The sequence below is a fragment of the Pelodiscus sinensis genome, chromosome 22 (assembly GCF_049634645.1).
Source record: "Pelodiscus sinensis isolate JC-2024 chromosome 22, ASM4963464v1, whole genome shotgun sequence".
NCBI lineage: Eukaryota > Metazoa > Chordata > Testudines > Trionychidae > Pelodiscus > Pelodiscus sinensis.
The window spans coordinates 11,866,115-11,885,612 of NC_134732.1; the positions used below are offsets into that span (position 1 = coordinate 11,866,115).

Consider the following 19,498-nt stretch of genomic DNA (forward strand, 5'->3'; position numbering starts at 1 on the left):
GTTTTCTAGTAATGATGTCGGACAGTGGTTCCCTATCCCTCCTTGGGGGAGGATAGCTCAGTGGTTTGAACATTGGCCTGCTAAACCCAGGGTTGTGAGTTCAGTTGTTGAGGAGGCCATTTAGGAATCTGGGGCAAAATCTGTCAGGGATGGTACCTGGTCCGGCTGTGAAGGCGGGGAACTGGACTTGATGACCTTTCAAGGTCCCTACCAGTTCTAGGAGATAGGCATCTCCATTCATTCCCAATTTTTTTTTTGTACTGCGGCCCGGCAAACCCATTCACAAACTTTTGACAGACTGGTAACATGTTATTTGCATATTATGCAAATCAATATGCAATAAAATGTTACTAATCTGCCTAGTCCCAACCCAGCCCCTTGTTCCCCAGTGCCTAACACCCTTTGACTCCCCCACTTAACACCCTGTGCCCTTTGACCCTTTAACCTCTGACCCCTACAGCCCATTCCAACAGCCTCTTGCCCTGTGACCCCCACCAAATTCCGATAATGTCAATGTATTGGTGACATTAGCTGAGTCTGACCGTTCCAGCCTGACAGGGTCTGGAATCCTGGAACCAAATCCCTGCCTTAAAAGTTTAATCACTGAGGCTATGGCTACGTTGGGAAGGTTTGGTGACAAAAGTGAAAATGGGTCAAACCAGCTTTTCTGCCTCCCATTGTTGACATTTTATGGCCACATTGCTAACTCCCCTGTCGACAGATGGCCAAAGCAGTGTGAGTAAGCATCCCCCCATACAGTGTTGTGGGAACGCAGAGCTAATGACTTATGAGGAGAGGCTGAGGGGCTTGGGTCTGTTTAGTCTGCAGAAGTGAAGAGTGAGGGGGGATTTGATAGCAGCCTTCAGCTTCCTGAAGGGAGGTTCATCAAGTCCAGCCTAGAGCAGGGGGCTGGACTTGATGACCTTCTGAGGTCTCTTCCGGTTCTATGGGTCTATGATTCTATGATAATCCCTGCACTCCTTGGGATTCCCTCCTAGCTCTGACTGAGCTCTCTATGCTAAGGAACGTCAAAGCAGCACCGCAATCTCTCTAGCCCTCCCCCTGCAGCAGCAGAACACAAGCACTCCAATGATTTGGTTTCTGTTTGCTCCCCAAATGGAGTAGCTAACTCAGCTGTGAGATACTTCCCAGAACTTTGAAAGGGGAGGTGTCCATGTCTGCAGGACAACAGATCACAAAACACTGACCAAAGCAATCAGGGCAGACATTGTGGGATACTGGCAGAAGCCTGTTCTCTCAAAAAAAAACCAAACAGCAGAGTCCACACTGGCTCTCTGTTGCCAATAAAGGGAGGGGAAAAGACAAGTGTCTCTCTCAGGGGTGGAAGTTTCTTGTCCCTGAAACTGGGTGTTTTTACTGACAAGTTGCATTGTAGTGTAAAGTTGACACAACCCACCAGTGTACTCAAAGTTGAGCTCTTCCCTTTCTGGTAGTTTTATTAAAAATCCACCAAATGGAAGTACCAGGCAGTTAACACTTCCTGCTCTATATGGTGAACTACACCCTTTAGACCAGGTGCAACCCCCTCTAAACAAACAACGTTAATTACATATGACTACCAGGAAGAGGGAAAATGAAACAGGATCCTTCACTGCACCCTAACAGAACCATGATTGCAGACTGTGCTTTGAGCTCTTTTGTGACTAGCACAAAGCATGAATGATTGTAGATCAACACTATGCAATCTCTGAATGCTGTCTGCTAGGGAGAATATTTGGAGGACTTAATTGGAAACTCATGGGAAGGCTGGAAACTTGGGGTGAAGCATGACTGGTAGTGGTGAGGCACTGACCTTTTATATAGCAGGTTTTATGAATCACCTAGAAATGAAGTGGTGGTTTCCCACAAGTGGAGGCAGGTTTAGGAAGCCCAACCCTGTTGGAGAGCTAGCTAGCTACTACATGCCAGCGGATGTGCGTGGCTGATATTTAGGCTTCCCGTTTCTCCAGATGTGCTAGTCTTCTCTCAGCCATTTGACAGAACTCCTTTGTGTGAGGCAGTAGTGGGATTAGGGTCTAGGGGACTCTATTCTGTTTCCTGGGATCATGATGCAGGAGAAGGGTCTGTGTGAGAATTTTTTTCCCCATCTGCTGGGACTGCAGCTTGCCATTAAGAGTTTGCTCATCACTCTGGAACTCTCACAGGCTTCCCAGATATGAATCCTAAACGTGAACTCTCACAGGCTTCCCATATCATGAATCCTAAACCAGAAAGTAAGTATCCTGCTCTGATGTTTATGGTGTGGGGTGCAGAAATGGATGAGAGAAACTGAGTTGTTAGTGGCCAAAAATCTTTACTAGGATGTGTTCAGTCTCTTCCAAAAATCCAATAGACGCTGATACTGCGCTTCCTTGTCTCTTCTGCTTACAAATAAAGGGCTTAAATTTCCAGGACTGTAGTTCAGGAACCTTTTTGACACTAAACTCATTACAATTTTACGTATATTTGGGGGGAGGGAGCAGCAGGAAACTTAGTTCTCTCCCAGTACTAGACGTGACAGTACTTCGGTGTCTTTCATCTGAGCATCTTGTGCTTTGAGAACTGTAATTAAGCCTCAATTATCTATGGGATACAGATTGCCCTATTTCAGTGGCTCTCAATCTTTACCTTTTTCATAATCAAACTTTCTTCTTGTGTACCCCCAAATTTCATCTCTTAAACTGCTGGCTTACAAAATCAGACATAAAAATACAAGTGTCATGACACACTATTACTGAAATTGCTTACTTATTTATTTACTGTATAATCAATGGAATATAAATATTGTACATACTTTTCAGTATATAGAGCAATATAGACAAATCATCTGTATGAAATTTTAGTTTGTATTGACTTCTCTAGTGCTTTTCATATAGCCTGTTGTAAAACTAGGCATATAATTAGATAAGTGATATACACTCTAAAATACATCTATGTACCCTTAGGGGTACATCTACCCCCGGTTGAGAACGACTGTCCTAGTTTTCAAATGCAGAAATTGAGGCACAGATGGAGTGACTTGCCTAAGGCTTCACTGCAAACTGTCAGCAGAGCCAGAAGTAGAACTTAAAACTTCCTGACCCCTAGTCTGACCAGTACCTGGCATCTAAAACCTGAAAATGTGGCATTTTCCCTACCATATTCACAATCTCTTTATTTGTAATAAGATCATTTCAGATCAGCCCATTCATCTAGCCCAGGGCTACTCAACTTTGGAAGCTCCAGGGGCCACTCATAGCACAGGCCGAGGGCCGCAACTTAAGAGTGGTTGCAGATGTATGCAAATAGCTTCTTTCACACTGACAGGCAAGAATACAAAGATTAAGGCAAGACTACAAAAAACACAGGCCCCCATTTAAGTCAGTTCTGCTGATATTAATAAAATGCAATTTTTCCCAATTTCCACTCATATGACAGCACTTCTAATGAGCAAGGACAGTCCAGGAATTTAATTACTAAAACACATCAACTGAAGACCATTTTATTGACGACTTTTTTATTTTGGCTCCCACCCGCAGGCCACATGTTGAGCCCCACGTAAATTCAAACTGCACCCAGGGCCGCAAACAAATGGGCCGTGTGTTGAATAGCCCTGATCTAGCCACTCGCAATGCAATTCTTCTGCTCCGCTCAGCTGGTGCACTACAGCTAAACATACCAGCCAATGTTCCTTTAGGTCCCATGCCTATTGGCTCCTCCCATGAGCAGTTTCTCCTTCGTTGGCTTGTCTGCATGCCGCAAATTACTGCTCCCCTGTACTTGGACTTCAGTATCTTGTTGGTCAATGTAGGTTCTGGCTACTAATTCCTCCTTGGCTTACTGAACTTCCAGAAAACATTCCTTTGATTTTAAGTGGCTTCTGTTTGAAATGCTTCCCTTCAAGGGATCATAGGTGAAATTCTCAGGGCTGTAACAGTAACTACACACCTAGGCTGACACACAAGGTGCTAAATGTGGATGCCCATGAGGACCAAATAAACACTCTGTTAAGAAGCCAGCCCAGTCCTCAGCTTCTTGGAAGATGTGTGTATTGAGATTCCTGGATCATGCATCAAGAGCTAATTTTTTTGGTGTGGGCATCTGAAACCCCTCCCTACTTTGGCTGCTTTAATGGAGAAATTTTGCCTTTTTGCCCTGTTCCTCCCATACCAAAGCCACCTGAGTCGGGCTCATCTGTTATTCTCCCACCTTCCCTAGAATCTGCAGTTCAATGGTGATCCAATAGGGCCTGCACCTCTTGCTTGTAAGCTTTCCTAAGCAGCAGCAAATCAAAACTGGCACCTGCTACTTATTACTCTGGAAACCTATGAGCTGCAAACCAGGCACTGGAGTCTCTACCTGCACACTCAGGAAAACCGTGCTCTGTCAGTTCACTGTTGGGTTACTTTGCAGCTTTCTGGGATGAACATGATTCTAAAATGCAATCTTAAATTCTGAAATGGTCACTTAAATGCTCCATTCATCAGGAGATGTTTCCAACTTGCCACTTTTTTTTTTTAAACCTTGTGTTTTAATCCTCGCTCCTGTAGCACCAGAGATAAAGACCTTCTGAGAAAATATTCTTCTCTGGAAGCTGTCTTGCTGGGAGAAGGAAATGAAGGGGCTGAGTCCATACCTTCCACATTTCTTCACTATTTGTTTCCCTAGAAGCAGCTGAAAGACGAGTGCTTTATCACTCCTGAACTTCTCTGGTTTTCAGCTATTTTGTGGCTGTCCCACTGTTTCCCCTTACACCTAGAACTGAGTGCCATGCTAGGAGCTCAATGAAAGCTGAGTGACAGACAAGAAGCAACTATAGTGAGTTCAGTATTACCCAGGCTGGTCCCTTGGCATCTTTTGGGTTTATTGTGTGTGATTTAACTGTTCCTAAAACTAATGACTAAATTACAGTGCAAGCTGTGTAGTGAGGTCCCTGCTTCCCAGAACTTGTTCCCTTGTGTTGCTTACGTTCCTGTCAAGATGTGTTCTGTCACATACACATGACTGACTGGAGAACTTAATTTAACTCTTTTTTCTTAAATCCATCTCGCTTCCTCACTTTTATCAAGTTAATGGCTATACAAGAAAATGTAGAGAAAATATACATTGGAATCTTATAACTGTGTCCTACAGAACAAATAACTTGGTCCTCTTGTTAGTGCCTAGAAAAGAGCAAACTCCTAAGTTGGGGGGAGGGGAAGGCCTGGCATCCAGCATTTCCTGCCGTCCCTGTTTTCTCTCTACTTAGTATGTTTCCTCAAAGATAATAGTGAACTTCCTTAGTGAGGCAACACTGGAAAATACTTCATTTTTTTCCATGCTGTTTCAGACTACACACCTTTTGAAGCTAGTGGGAAGCAGCACTAAGGCAGAATTGCTGATTATTATTTTTTAACAGAATGTTCTTGCTCAAAATGCACATAGCTGCTGGCTTTGGTAACACAGTGCTTCTCAAAGGGAGTGGGCTGATCCCACTAAAAATTCAATTCCTTAGCCATAGACTTGATGTAGTAGTACTGTAGGCCTTTATTTGCCAGCCTGTCAGTGTAGCCACCAGGACCATGTTCTGCTGTCTGTAGGGTTGAGAGTCCTTGGTCCTTCAGACTAATTAAGGATGCAGTTGTGGTGGCTTACAATGGATACCAAATTTGTCAGGAATTAAGACCACATACTAATTTCGCACATACCTGCAAGCAGCTAACTACCTTTGCTCACTATGGAACTTTATTTATTTCAAAATTGGGCTTGAAATTGTGTGGGGAGTGGGTTTTTTTCCTCCTGAGTCAGCCAAATAAAATACTTTATATAATCTCACCACCTGCATTGCTTATCTTCATTTCAAAACAAACTGTTTTCTTCCAGTAATATTTATCTGTGTTTTCCTTTCAGGTGAACAATGATTCCCGTCACCGAATTGCGCTATTTTGCTGATACCCAGCCAGCATACCGCATCCTGAAACCATGGTGGGACGTCTTCACGGACTACATTTCCATAGTCATGCTAATGATTGCTGTGTTTGGCGGGACGCTTCAGGTCACCCAGGACAAAATGATCTGCTTGCCCTGCAAATGGGTTACCAATGACTCCTGCAATGACTCTTTCAGAGGTTGGACAACTGCAACTCCAGAACCCACTTACTATAACTCTAGTCTTGTCCCATCTCAGGACACTGGGCCTACAGGGATACGATATGACTTAGATCGGCACCAGTATAACTATGTGGATGCGGTGTGTTACGAGAACCGCCTTCATTGGTTTGCCAAGTATTTCCCTTACTTGGTGCTGCTACACACTCTGATCTTCTTGGCATGCAGCAATTTTTGGTTCAAGTTCCCACGGACCAGCTCCAAGCTGGAACATTTTGTGTCTATTCTGTTGAAGTGTTTTGACTCGCCCTGGACAACAAGAGCTTTGTCTGAGACAGTGGTGGAGGAGAGTGATCCCAAGCCTGCCTTTGGGAAAATGAATGGCTCCATGGACAAGAAATCTTCCACAGTCAGTGAGGATGTGGAAGCCACTGTTCCCATGCTACAGAGAACAAAGTCACGGATAGAGCAAGGGATTGTTGATCGCTCTGAGACAGGTGTCTTGGATAAAAAAGAAGGGGAACAGGCCAAAGCGCTCTTTGAGAAAGTTAAAAAGTTTCGCACACACGTGGAGGAGGGAGATATAGTCTATCGCCTCTACATGAGACAAACCATCATCAAGGTGATCAAGTTCATCCTGATCATCTGCTACACTGTCTATTATGTCAACAACATCACTTTTGACGTGGACTGCCAGGTAAACATCGAGAGCCTGACTGGCTACCGCATGTACCGCTGTGCTCACCCTCTCGCTACGCTCTTCAAAATCCTGGCCTCTTTCTACATTAGCTTGGTGATCTTCTATGGACTGATCTGCATGTACACACTCTGGTGGATGTTGAGGCGATCGCTCAAGAAATATTCCTTTGAGTCCATCCGGGAGGAGAGCAGTTACAGTGACATCCCTGATGTCAAGAATGACTTTGCTTTCATGCTGCACCTCATTGACCAGTACGACCCCCTCTACTCCAAACGATTCGCTGTCTTTCTGTCGGAGGTAAGCGAGAACAAGCTGCGGCAGCTGAACCTCAACAATGAGTGGACCTTGGAGAAGCTACGACAGAGGATCACGAAGAACTCCCAGGACAAGCTGGAGCTGCATCTCTTCATGCTGAGCGGCATTCCTGACACAGTCTTTGACCTTATTGAGCTAGAAGTGTTGAAGCTGGAGCTCATCCCTGATGTTACTATCCCACCAAGCATTGCCCAGCTTACCAGCCTTAAGGAGTTGTGGCTCTACCATACGGCTGCCAAAATTGAGGCCCCAGCCCTGGCCTTCTTGAGGGAGAATCTGAAATCTTTGCACATCAAGTTCACAGACATCAAGGAAATTCCTCTGTGGATTTATAGTCTAAAGACCTTGGAGGAGCTCCACCTGACGGGGAACCTGAGCGCGGAGAACAACCGTTATATTGTGATCGATGGACTGAGGGAACTGAAGCGACTAAAGGTGCTTCGGCTGAAGAGCAACCTCACCAAGCTGCCGCAGGTGGTGACAGATGTTGGGGTGCACCTACAGAAGCTTTCTATCAACAATGAGGGAACCAAGCTCATTGTCCTTAACAGCCTTAAGAAGATGGTCAACCTAACAGAGCTGGAGCTGATCCGCTGTGACCTGGAACGCATCCCCCACTCTATCTTCAGTCTTCACAATCTCCAGGAGATTGACCTGAAGGACAATAACCTCAAGACCATTGAGGAGATAATAAGCTTCCAACACCTACACCGTCTCACTTGCCTTAAATTGTGGTACAATCATATCGCCTACATCCCCATGCAGATCGGCAACCTCACCAACTTGGAGCGCCTTTACCTGAACCGCAACAAGATAGAGAAGATACCCACCCAGCTTTTCTATTGCCGGAAGCTGCGGTACTTGGATCTCAGCCACAATAACTTGACTTCCATACCAGCAGACATTGGGCTATTGCAGAACCTGCAGAATCTGGCTGTGACAGCCAACAGGGTAAGTGAGGATGGAGTGTGGAAGAGTGCATGGATAAGGTTGCATTCTAAGATTCCTGCTGCCTGTTATGCAGTGTTTTAGAAGCATTTAATTGCAACAATGGGGTGTGCTATACCTCAGCACTACCTTAGTACTTCACTTTAGTTCCTCCTTGTCGGTACAACATTCTTAGGATAAAGCTTTGCAAAAACAAACCCCAAACCTTCAGTTCAGTTCTCTTTTCACTATTGTGTAGATTGCAAACATACCTGTCTTGGTTGCTCTTCCCCAGCCCCATTGAACTGAAATAGCTTTTAAAAGACAATGTATAGTAAGGATGTTAAATTGCGGTTATCTAGCTAATTGTGTAGTCATTACAAATTGTATCAACCACATGATTAATGAATAGGACTGCTCTGCAGAGCCACAGTGGGGTAGCTCCAGGAGCCAGCTCATGCCGGTTCCGGAGCCACCTGCACTGCAGATCTGCATTTTAAATGGCTCTTACTACATTTAAAATGCAGAGGTGCGGAGTCCAGCAGTCCCTGCCCAGGCTAGCCCTGGCAGCCACGAACAGAGGCTGCTCCTGCATCAGCCCCTGTTCGCAGCAGCCTGGGTTGGCTGCGGAGAGGGATTGCTATGGGAGCAGCCTCCCCTATCTCTCCTCTCCCCACTGCCTCTGGTAAAGGCATAGAGGCAGCAAGGGGGTGGGGGGAATGAGTAATTGATACTCCAGTCATCTACTCTCTAACATCCCTAATTTATAGTCTGTTTTGTAAATCCTGGCCACCTCTTGTAGTTTTATTGTAATGCAGATGTTTAGCCTTTGGATTGATATGTGCCTTTAGGCTTATAATAGATAAGCTACACCTAAGAATGCAGCATTATATTCTTAAATTGTATATGTAATATAAATTGAGGCCATTAGCCACCCACTTATGTGTCTGCATCTGACTGGTGCCAGGGTGTTTGTATGATGCTGTAAGTGTACATAATAGTCTACAGGACACATGGAGACAGAACCTGCCTTGATGAGTTCACAATTTAATATCAAATACTTCCTTACTAAGGAGATTGGCATGTAGAAGGCTTTGTGAAAAGTGGCCTTTTCACACACAACTGGACTACTGTGTGCCTGGGAAGTGACTGTTTCAGGCAGAGGGGCAACATGCATATTACAAGTCAAAAACTGATAGAGGGAAGACAATGCAATAAGAACAGTTACTGTGAAGGAGCGGCATAGGAAGCAAGGAGATGGAATTTTACTAGTTGCTTATTTGCTTCCACAAAATATAGGTGACGGTGGAGCTGTGCAGAACTTAAAGGAGATGTGGTGTGCTACAAAGACCTCAGTGTTTGTTAATTAATTCTCTAATGTTAATCACATAGGAATTTCCTAGAAATATAGGTAACCAGTTGCTCACTAGGCAGGCACCAGTGCTTTGGAAACTGGTATCTGCATGAAAACCACTTGGCATGAAAACTATAAAAAAAAAAAAAAAAAGACTGGCAGTAGATATGCAGCAGTTTCTTTGTCAATTACAAACTCTGCAGATGCTGTTTATATATGTTGCATTATTATTGCTCGTATACACACAGCACACTGTCTAGAGCCATCCGCTAACAAGTAGTCTGACTCAGAAGGAGTCCTTCTGATGTCTTGTACAATTAGAGACATTTATTTGGTGTAGGCTTTTCTCTACCCTTTTAAAGGACTTCTGCATTAGTGCCACAAGCAATCTTGGAGCTGAAATATCAGGGTTGGTGAACTGTCCTTAGCCTGTAAAGTGAGCCAAGTCAGGCCAGGTCTACACTACAAACTTACTACATCTCTATAGCTACGCCACTCAGGAGTATGAAAAATCCACGCACTTGAGCAATATAGTGCTTTCCATTCTGGGGATTAGGTCCATATATGTTGATGGGAGGATGTTTCCGGTCAGCATGGTATCTCCTCTCTTGCAGGTGAATTAACTTATGCCAACAGAAGCTCTTCCATTAACATACTAGCATCTTGACTGTAGCATTTTAAGTGTTGACCTGCCCTCAGGCCTTTAACATGACTAATGTAATCTGATACAAGTGCACATGTACCTTCAGCAAATAGGAAGTCAGGCTCTAGCTTTACACCACTAGCTGTTTTTCTTTGTAACTTCGAAGCAGAGACTGTGCTGCAATATGGAAACCACCTAATGAGCTTCTCCCTAATTGCTTCGAACAACAAAATGTGGAAGAGATGACCCGATTGACATACTGCCTGATGTTGCTAATGGGGATGTAAAATCCCATTAACCTATTGTTTAACCAGTTAACCGATTAAAAGGTGGACTAGCCCAGCCAGAGCAGCCCCTGCCAGGGGCCTCTGGGGTGCCAAAGTCTCCTGTGGACAGAGGCTGCTCCGGCCAGGACACTGGAGTAGTCCCTGTGTGTGGGACACCTAGGACTGTGGCAGGCGGGGAGCTGCTCTAGCCCCCATTGGTTAACCTTAACAAGTCATTAAGTGTGAGATTTACCAGTTAAACCTTCACATCCCTAGTGGACACATGCACTTGTCATCCAGGGAGTTGTCCTGTAGTTCTGAACCTTGGCTACATTAAGTACTGTAAATTGCTTATAAAGTATGTCTGTCTAAAGGTGCCATTTGGTCTATTTATATTTGAAGACCAACTGATGCCTCATAGAAACTGAAAATACTCTGGTTAGAATTCTACTTTGTTCTTCCTGTCAACAAAACCCTGAAGGCTTTGTTGCTAGAGAGGTGAGAACAAAATATTTTGCTGTTTGAAAAGTTTGTCTAATTGCTTATTCCCACCTGAAGGAACAAAGAAGTCTGGTAACATAATTGCACAAAGAGCAACCAGCTGTGATAAAGGATTATGAATGCAGGTGGAAATGTGCAGCAAAATCTTTTCCCTTGGGAGGATACCCCTCTTTTTTGGTCTGCAGTGTGGCCCCTGATGCTTCAGATACATCTTGACAAGTCGATACTGTTGACACATAAAGGTGGTTTCTAAAATTCCAGCCAGCTTTTGGTGGTTTTTTTTTCTGTAGCAACCTTGCTTCTAAAAGTGAGAGCCCTGGAGCCTGACAAGCAATGCCTATTCTATATTAACCTTGATTTCGAACCTTTAGAAAAATAAAGCTACATGGTGTTTAAGAAGCCACCCTTAAACCACCCTTTACACCAGATTAAGTTGTAGCTAACCCACCATCCCTAGCACTGGGGAAAGCACGAGGCATTGTAAACTCACATTTCAGCAATATGTTTAAAAATGAAAATGAGTAGGAAGTGCCAATACAACATCCGTCACCTGGCATTTGCTGGATGCCATGCTAAGCAAAGTGGAGAAAGCTTTTAAGGCTCGAATGCAGGTTTTCAATAGTATCACTTTTTGGCAATTGTTCAAGAGTCCAGATCCCACAGGGTTAATGTAAAGCAGTGTTTCCCAAACTATGGCTGCAGCCCGGTACCGGGCCGTGGGGAAAAAAATACTGGGCCTCAGCGTGGCTGCCGGGAGGGAAGTGGAGCGGGCTGGGGGGAGGTGTATGGGGGGGGGGGAAACCGGCCGCAGGGCAAGCAGGTTTGGGAGCAGTGGGGCTGTCCAGCAGAGATTGGGGGGGGGGGGGCGCGGATGGTGGAAGCAGGGCGGGACGGGGGGGAGAGAGGGGGCAGACTGGGGGAGATGGGGAGGAGGAGGATGGGAGAACCAGCCTCCGGAAGCAGGGCTGGACGGGGGCAGCTGGGCTAGTCAGGGGAGATCGGGAGGAGAAGTGGGGGAGAACTGGCGAGCTGGGAGGGAGTTGGGGGGAGCGGGGCTGGCCAGGGGAGATCAGTGGGGGGCAGGGGGAAACCAGCCACTGGAAGCAGGGCTGGATGGGGGTAGCAGGGCTGGACGGGGGAGATCAGGAAGAGAAGTGGGAGGCGGGGGAGGGGAGCGAATCGGCCAGGGGGAAGCGGGACTGACCCAGGCACGAGTGAGTCCGGCCCTGGGGATTCCATTTTGCGCCTCTCCCCCCCCCCCCCCCATAGCCTCCCTCCAGTAGTTGCAAACTGCCTGGCTGGTAGACACACTCAGGCAGCGTGAGCACATCTACCAGCCAGGCAGTGCAGCTAAGGACTGATACACCTCATAATAATAAAACTTACCTCATTAGAAAATACTAGCCGCGCGGCACGGGGTTCGAACAAGCCGGCATTTAAAAATGGCGCCGGCCGGCTTATGCAAATGAAGCCCGGGAAATTCAAATCCCGGGCTTCATTTGCAAGTGCGGTATGCCTACATTACCCCGCTAGTTCGAACTAGCAGGGTAGTGTAGACATACCCTTGGGGATCCAGAGAAACAGCTAATCCGTTCTCATTCCCTGCAGACATGTAGGCAAGGCTACAATTACCCTTGAGCTCAGGAAGTCTGGTTATTTACAGGCAGCAGCACCAGGAAGCCCAAGAAATGCCAGTCTATCTCTAACGTTCCCTGCTAGCCCACCAGTCTTAGTAAATAGCTACTTCTGGAGCTGTCCAGTACCACTGTCTTTCAGGCCCTGTTGTAACATAGAGCTTCCTTCTTAGATAAAGTCTATTCCTGTCTCTTCTTAGCTATGACAACCAGGCTGAGTTTTGCAGCTTGTACAGAACAATAGAACCAATTAACAATGGCTGAATGAATCTTCTCTTTCTTGTTGTTCCATTGGATCTAGCTTATTCAGAATTTTGGCTCTTTATTAAAGACTCTCACTAGTCAATGACTGCTCCAGGCAGATCATGTGCATAGAATCATAGAACACTAGAACTGTAAAGGACCTTGAGAGATCATCAAGTCCAGTCCCCTGCCCTCGTGGCAGTACCAGGCATGGTCTAGATCATCAATTTAAGCCCATTGCTTCTTGTCCTATAATCAGAGGCCAAGAAGAACAATTTCCCCTCCCCCTCCTCCCTGTGATTAGATACCTGAAAACTACTATCATGTTCTCTCTGTCTTCTCTTCATCAAACTAAACAAGCCCACTTCCTTCAGTCTTCCATCATAGCTTGTGTGTTCTAGACTTTTAATCATTTCTGTTGCTCTTCTCTGGATCTTCTCCAATTTCTCCACATCTTTCTTGAAATGATTGGAGTTAAGAGTGCAGTTATGTTTTAAAGAACATATATGCTGTGACTTTCGCTGGACTTGATATGCACTTAAATGCATATCACAAACCACGAGCTTGCTATTCTACCAGTGAAGCATTTTCTAGGGACATAATTCACCATATCAGCTATTGACTCCATTCCATTAGTCAAATTCCTCACTCCAATCTGGAGCCAATACTTGATTCAGAGAAAGACAAAAATGTTGTCTTCATCCATTTCTGCCAGGCTTTTAAGGGGAGCAGGCTGTCTTTGTTCCTAGAATTGGAGCAGGACTGCTCAAGGAAAAGGCAGAATGTTGCCTTCCATAATAGCCATGGGAGCAGAGCACTAATGTTTTCATGCCCTTAGGAAACGGATGTGTGTAGGGGATGATCCTTGACCATCTACATTATTGTTTGGACCTATGTGCTACACCAGTGTTTCCCAATTTTATTTGGCCACGGAACCCTTTTAAACTGGGAAGAATTTCAAGGAACCCCTATAGCCGGGCCTAGGGTACCCAGGGGAAAATGTGTTGAGCAAAAAAATAAAAGCCTTCGGACCTGGGCGCCATGACTCCCCCCAGGAAGACAATCTGGTATATGGAGCTGAAAAAGTAGACCACAAATAAGTAAGGATAATAATAATGAACAAATGCTAAATAAGGTCATGAGATCAACATTTAGTTTAATTGCACATATTTAAAAACAAAAATCACATTTAATGTGTACAAAAAAAAAGCTCAAAAACTAATATGAATTATATTGGCAGTTTTCAATGTGAAGAGTGGTTTTTCTTTTCTTGGCAAATTCTTTTTATATTTAATTTAATACTAAAAAGTTGGATTTGTATATCTGGTGCTGCATTCAGTCGATTTCTGTATTTTGTTTTTGTTGCTGCATAATTTGAGAACCCAGTTTACCACAAGTATGTGCTGGTAAAGGGTAACAACTGACGAATTGCACATCTTAATAAAGCTGAATATTTTTGACATAAGCCTCCTCAAAACGTAATCAGAGAAACTTTTTTAAATTCTTGTATTTATTGGCCACCTTAAGTGATTTCGATTAGGTTTTCATAATCTTACCTAGAAAAACTGACTGGCTTTCCTGTAATACCCAATGGATTTCAATCCAGTTATTGTTGTCATTTATGGTTGGAAAATACTTCATGATCTTTGTGTATAAATCACAAAGATGATCTTCAATGTCCTGGCCAGGAGGAAGAGTATAGGAGAAAGCTTGGGGCAGAGTGTCTGGCTAGAAGGGAGGGTACAAGAGGGGGCTTGGGGCAGGGTGCCTGGCCAGGAGGGAGGGTACAGGAGGGTCTTGGGGAAGGGTGCCCGGCCAGAAGGGAGAGTACAGGAGGGGACTTGGAGCAGGGTGTCAGAGCAAGCTGGCAGTGCAGATTCTTGGCGGGGGGAGGGGAGTGAGGGGGATATGGGTGCAGGGTCTGGGCATGAGGGGAAATGCTTACCTGGCTTGGCACCCTGCTGCAGCAGGGAAAGCTTCCAGGCAGCATGCTCTTGTTCCTCGGGGGGCAGGGGAGTAGGGACTCAGTCTCCCCCCACCCCCCATGCAGCAGGGAACCCAGTGCAGCTGCAGCACCAGGTCAGGCTTCCCGCTGGCAGGGCGGAGCGGGAGACAGGGTGTAGAAAGCCCGACCTTCCCCTCCAGATCAAACTCTGCCATTTCCCCAGCAGGCTGGGGAGGGGGTGCAGGGGGGAGAGAGTGCAGCAGAGCCCAAGCATGCCCCAGGGGGAGGCAGCAGAGTCCAAGCATGCCCAAAAGGGGTGGGGGCAGTGGAGCCTGAGCGCACCCCAGATAGAAGGGAGCAGCAGAGGCCAAGCTGGGTCCCTCACAAGTAGCAGTTTAAAAATGCCGAGGTCCAGGAGCGGCTCCTTGGCTCCGGCCACCCTTCCTCCTCCCCCTCCCAGCCGCAGCGGCCGCTGTAAAAGAGTGGTGGGTTGGCCAAAGCCACCCGTCCCCGCCGGCAGAGCCTCAGTGGGAGCTGCCTATGAGTTCTGCAGGGGGTGGGGAAGTAGAATTTTTTGAGCACCATTTAGGAAACACTGTGCTACGCAGAAGACCTGATCTCTGCCTCAGTTCCGAAGCAAATGATACCTATGCTTGCCAGATAGGCGCTACAGTGAGAGAGGGGCCAGGAAGAAGACTCTAGCAATGTGCATCCATATAGTATACTTGGTGTGGTTTTGCTTGTTTCTGATCCTGCAGATAGAAAACATGATGGAGAGGGAGCTCCCATGTATTACAACTGCCCAAATAACATGGCTAAAAGGCAGGGCTCCCCTGGCTGGTGCAGGTTGTTTACCTGGGAGCAGCTAGACAGAGAAGAGGTAACTTACATTTCCATCTGTAGATGAAACTGATTGGCAGGCTCAAACTTCATGCCAAATGTTCTGAGGTGAGAGTAGGAAGAGTCATATGGAAGAGACAGAGCTGTGCCAATTAAGTTCTGGGCACAGGGAAGGGGGAAAGCTGGGAGAGCAAGAGTCTTCTATTTAAGAGATAAACATGCTGGTCCCTGCTTCTGTAGGAGAACTAGTGATGAGTTGTTCAAATACTTGGTATGATCAGTAATCACAGAATTTAGGGTTACTGTGGGAAAACACCAGGATGTGGTGACGAACCTGGATTATAACCAGGGTGTGGATGGATGTCAGTGTTCCCTCTAATCTTTTCCATCCATGTGCAGAATAAATTTTATGCACACCTAGGCATGTGCAAATGTGCACCATCAGTAGAAATGAAAACCTGGCTGTAGGCGCTCTGCTAATCAACTGGTGGCATTGAATCTCGTCTTGGCAGTGCACACATTCCAGGGAACACTGGTATGTGTATGCTACAGATCAGAACTGAACCGTTGGGAGACCATGTAGGGACTAGGGCTGTAAAATCCTGTAATTGGCTAACAGGTTAAACATTGTTAAACGAGTTAACTGATTAAAGAGGGTGAGGGGTGCAGCCTTCTGTCCGTGGTAAGTGGGGAGCTGCTTCAGCCCTCACTGGTTAACCTTAACTAGTAAGCCTCACTTGTTAAACCATCACAGCCCTAGTAGGGAATAGCCTACTTGGGTGTAGGTTTGGTTTTTTGGTAGATGGCTAGTCACTAAACTAAAAGTCTCTCATTTTATTATTCTAGCACCCAGAGGCCCTGACCAGGATCAGAGCTTTTCTGTGCTGTCCAAACGTGGAAGGGCTATCTCTTTGAAGAGCTTGAACTCCCAAGTAGGAGAACAAATACTGGATGGAGTGGGGGAGGGGACACACACACTGATGGGAACACACAGTTCTAAAGTGAATGGGCTTCAGATCTTCCCAGCTTGTCATTAATCTCTGGGCTCTGATCTAGCCATTTTCATGGAGCAATTTACTGTAAATAATATGGTAGAAGAGGAGCTGCATGAGGACAAATCAGTAGCTTTACTCCAGGATTCTGTGCATAAAGGTCAGCATGAAAAAAAGCAGACATGCATTTGTGAGGGGAGTGAGTACTTGGAGGCTGATGCTCCGTGTTTCTGATTAAATCTCTTCTGCTCATGTTACCTTAAGTGGGCACATGTCACATTTGTGTATCTCTGGCTTCTACTTTCAGATTGAGAGTCTCCCACCTGAGCTCTTCCAGTGCAGGAAGCTGCGGACCTTGAACCTGGGAAACAATGTACTGCAATCACTTCCATCTCGGGTGGGCGAGCTGACCAACCTGTCCCAGATAGAGCTGCGGGGGAACCGCCTGGAGTGCCTGCCAGTGGAGCTGGGGGAGTGTCCTCTACTGAAACGCAGTGGGCTGGTGGTGGAGGAGGATCTGTTCAACACCCTGCCCCTGGAGGTCAAGGAACGGCTGTGGAGGGCGGACAAAGAACAAGCCTGAGCTGCTGACGGGAAGGGATCAACTAGACAGGAAACAATTCCATTCCAATTCCATCTCCCAAACACCCCAGCCAACACCAGACTAGCTCAGGAGATCCAAGAATAACCAACATGACTGGGAACAAAGCCGCTTGCTCCCTTGGATGCAGGAGAGGGGAGGTTTGGGGTCAGGGCGAGGACCAAGGCAGACTGGGTGGCTCCCCCACAACAGACAGTGGGAACAAAAGAGGTGCTGCTGGTCTGCAGGTTGAGAAGCGGGATGATGCCAAAGCTGCCATGGAGTTAACCAGAACTGATGGTGGAGCCAGCTTAGTTCAGGGCAGTTGCCTCTGAATATAGGGGAGAGAACTGTGCTGATCCAGTTACATAGCTGCATTGCCCTAGATCGGGCTCTTGCGTGCATCAGGGATTGAGAATGTCCTAGAGTCGAAGGGCAAAAGTCCGGGGAGCCTCTTTAAATGCCAACTCTACTTTTGCTGTGACATTTGGTATCGATCCACACTACTTGCTGATATAATCCATTGGGGCTTCCCTTGGAGGGCGGAAGGGATGGCACAGCTGTTTGTTTTCATTTTTGTTTTAAGATGCTGGCATTTTCTTGGTAATTTTACCTCAAAGATCAACTTGGATTCAGGACTTTTTTTTTAACATTATTTTTTATCCCATTTTCATCTGTTAACTTGAGGCTGCACAGTCTTCTCAGATTCCAATCTTTGTGCTGACCAGTAGATTGCATGGCTTGCTTCTTAGCTGGTATTGCTGGAGGTATTGCCTGAATTTTACATTTCCAGAATGTTGCCTAGAGTAGGCTGAATTCCAGTTATGTGGAGTGAATGGCAGAGGAAGGCATAAAAAAACTTCAGATGGAAAGCACTTACTGTTTCTGCCGGAAGCAATGAGTTACTTTGAGACTTGGGATTTTTAAAAGTGTTTTTTAACTACTTATTAAACTTTTTTTTTTCTTCAGCATTTTGTCTGGGCATTAAAAATACAAACCCACTATTAGCCAGTGTTAAGTATAACTCAAAATAGGGGAGGTGATGCCTGTAGCAAAAAGAACTATTCAAAAAGCTTCTTCCTCAGCCTTGCTGAGGCTAATTTTTTTGAGGGTGTGCCAGCATCTTCTGAATACAATCTACAAAGCTGCTTGTTTTGTTCCATTTGGCTCTTGGTTTTAGCATCTGTCAATCATGCTGCTCCTCTTGGCCTATATGACATTAGGCTAATACTTATTGAATTTGGTGCTTGGGATGGTAACCTTGTTCTTCCTTCTGCCTCAGTGTTAAGGAAGAATATAAGAATCCTTCATAGACCAAGCTCCTCCAGCCCCCTGGAAGGGGAGAGGAATTTGTTGAAACAAAGCTAACTGATGAGACTGTTCAATTCAATCCCTTTCTGCATTTGCAGAGGGAGACATAGCTTAGTGATAGCTACTCATTATCATGTCCTCAAACCAGGGTGGTTAAAGTGTGGCTTAATGTCTACCATAGACCTGCCAAAGCTACCTTGTGTTCTGTAGAAGGGAAGGTCTATGGACCCTACAGCTCCAGTATGCAGTGCTCCTGTTTGCCCAGGTGCTTAGATCCTCCAAGATTTGAGCACTGCCTGCTGGGATGGCTAGTACTTACAGACATCATCTAAACATTGAAAAGGGTAGGTTCTTTGTGTTCCAGCTGGGATCCTGGCAAGCTGCCACTGAAGCCCTGAGTTGGACAAAGCATAGGCACCTTCAGATGTTCCAGCCAGTAACTAACACTACAGCTTATTTTTCTACAGCAGATTTAAAATACAAGATACGCACAATAGAAATGCTGAAGCAATCTGTTAACTTGGCTCTGGAATTGTTGATGCTCAGATGTTTAAATAAAGCTACAGTGAAATCTAGACAAACTTATCTTTATAAAAATGCGTCTGAGAAGCATATAAAGTCTGTCTCCTTAGTGCATTCATTGTGAAAAGTCAAACAATCCAAAGGGGGTAACAATCTGTTCAAGCTTGCATGTTTTCCCAAATCTGCCTCTAGGAATCAAGGTACTGTAAAAGCTCTTCTGAATGACAGGTTTATGTTTCTAATGGAATTAATGTGAAATTACAACAGAGAGAGGGCTATTGGTGAAAGGAAGAGCTTTCTCTGTTTCAGTATGTACTGCATCAGAGATCAGACTGGTGGTTAGAAGTATGATGCTGGTAATTTGCACATTGGAAGTTACCAATCATGGCAGGGTTTTGTATTAACATGGAGGGTAGAGAAAATGCTGGGGAGACTTGTGGCAGAAAAATGAGCTATATCAAGATACAGTGCAAATGTTGCTTTGAATGAGCTCTTCCCAGACAGAGCAAGGACCTTTTGGATGGGAAAGGAAGCCCGTCTTTGACTCTGTACTGTATGAAATCGGGTGTTTGCACGTCTTTACAGAGCTCAGAACCAGTTTTGGGATTGTGTGATTAGGACCTCATCTACCCTATAGCAGACATGGTACCTAGTTACAA

At 45.6% G+C, this 19,498-nt stretch overlaps 1 protein-coding gene across 4 annotated transcripts in view; it reads left to right on the forward strand.

Moving 5' to 3' along the window:
• Nucleotides 1–18,898, forward strand: part of LRRC8A (leucine rich repeat containing 8 VRAC subunit A) — a 32,506-nt gene extending 13,608 nt beyond the window's left edge. For 3 of the 4 annotated variants that reach the window (XM_075905525.1, XM_025182607.2, XM_075905523.1), the window contains 2 exons: nucleotides 5,869–8,032; nucleotides 16,734–18,898. In XM_075905525.1, the coding sequence (XP_075761640.1) occupies nucleotides 5,876–8,032; nucleotides 16,734–17,009 (2,433 nt within the window). In that variant the 5' untranslated portion in view covers nucleotides 5,869–5,875 and the 3' untranslated portion in view covers nucleotides 17,010–18,898. Of the gene's footprint in view, nucleotides 1–1,997; nucleotides 2,235–5,868; nucleotides 8,033–16,733 lie in introns of those variants that run through there. The other variant, XM_075905524.1, reaches the window with a different exon arrangement.
• The last annotated feature ends 600 nt before the right edge of the window (nucleotides 18,899–19,498 follow it).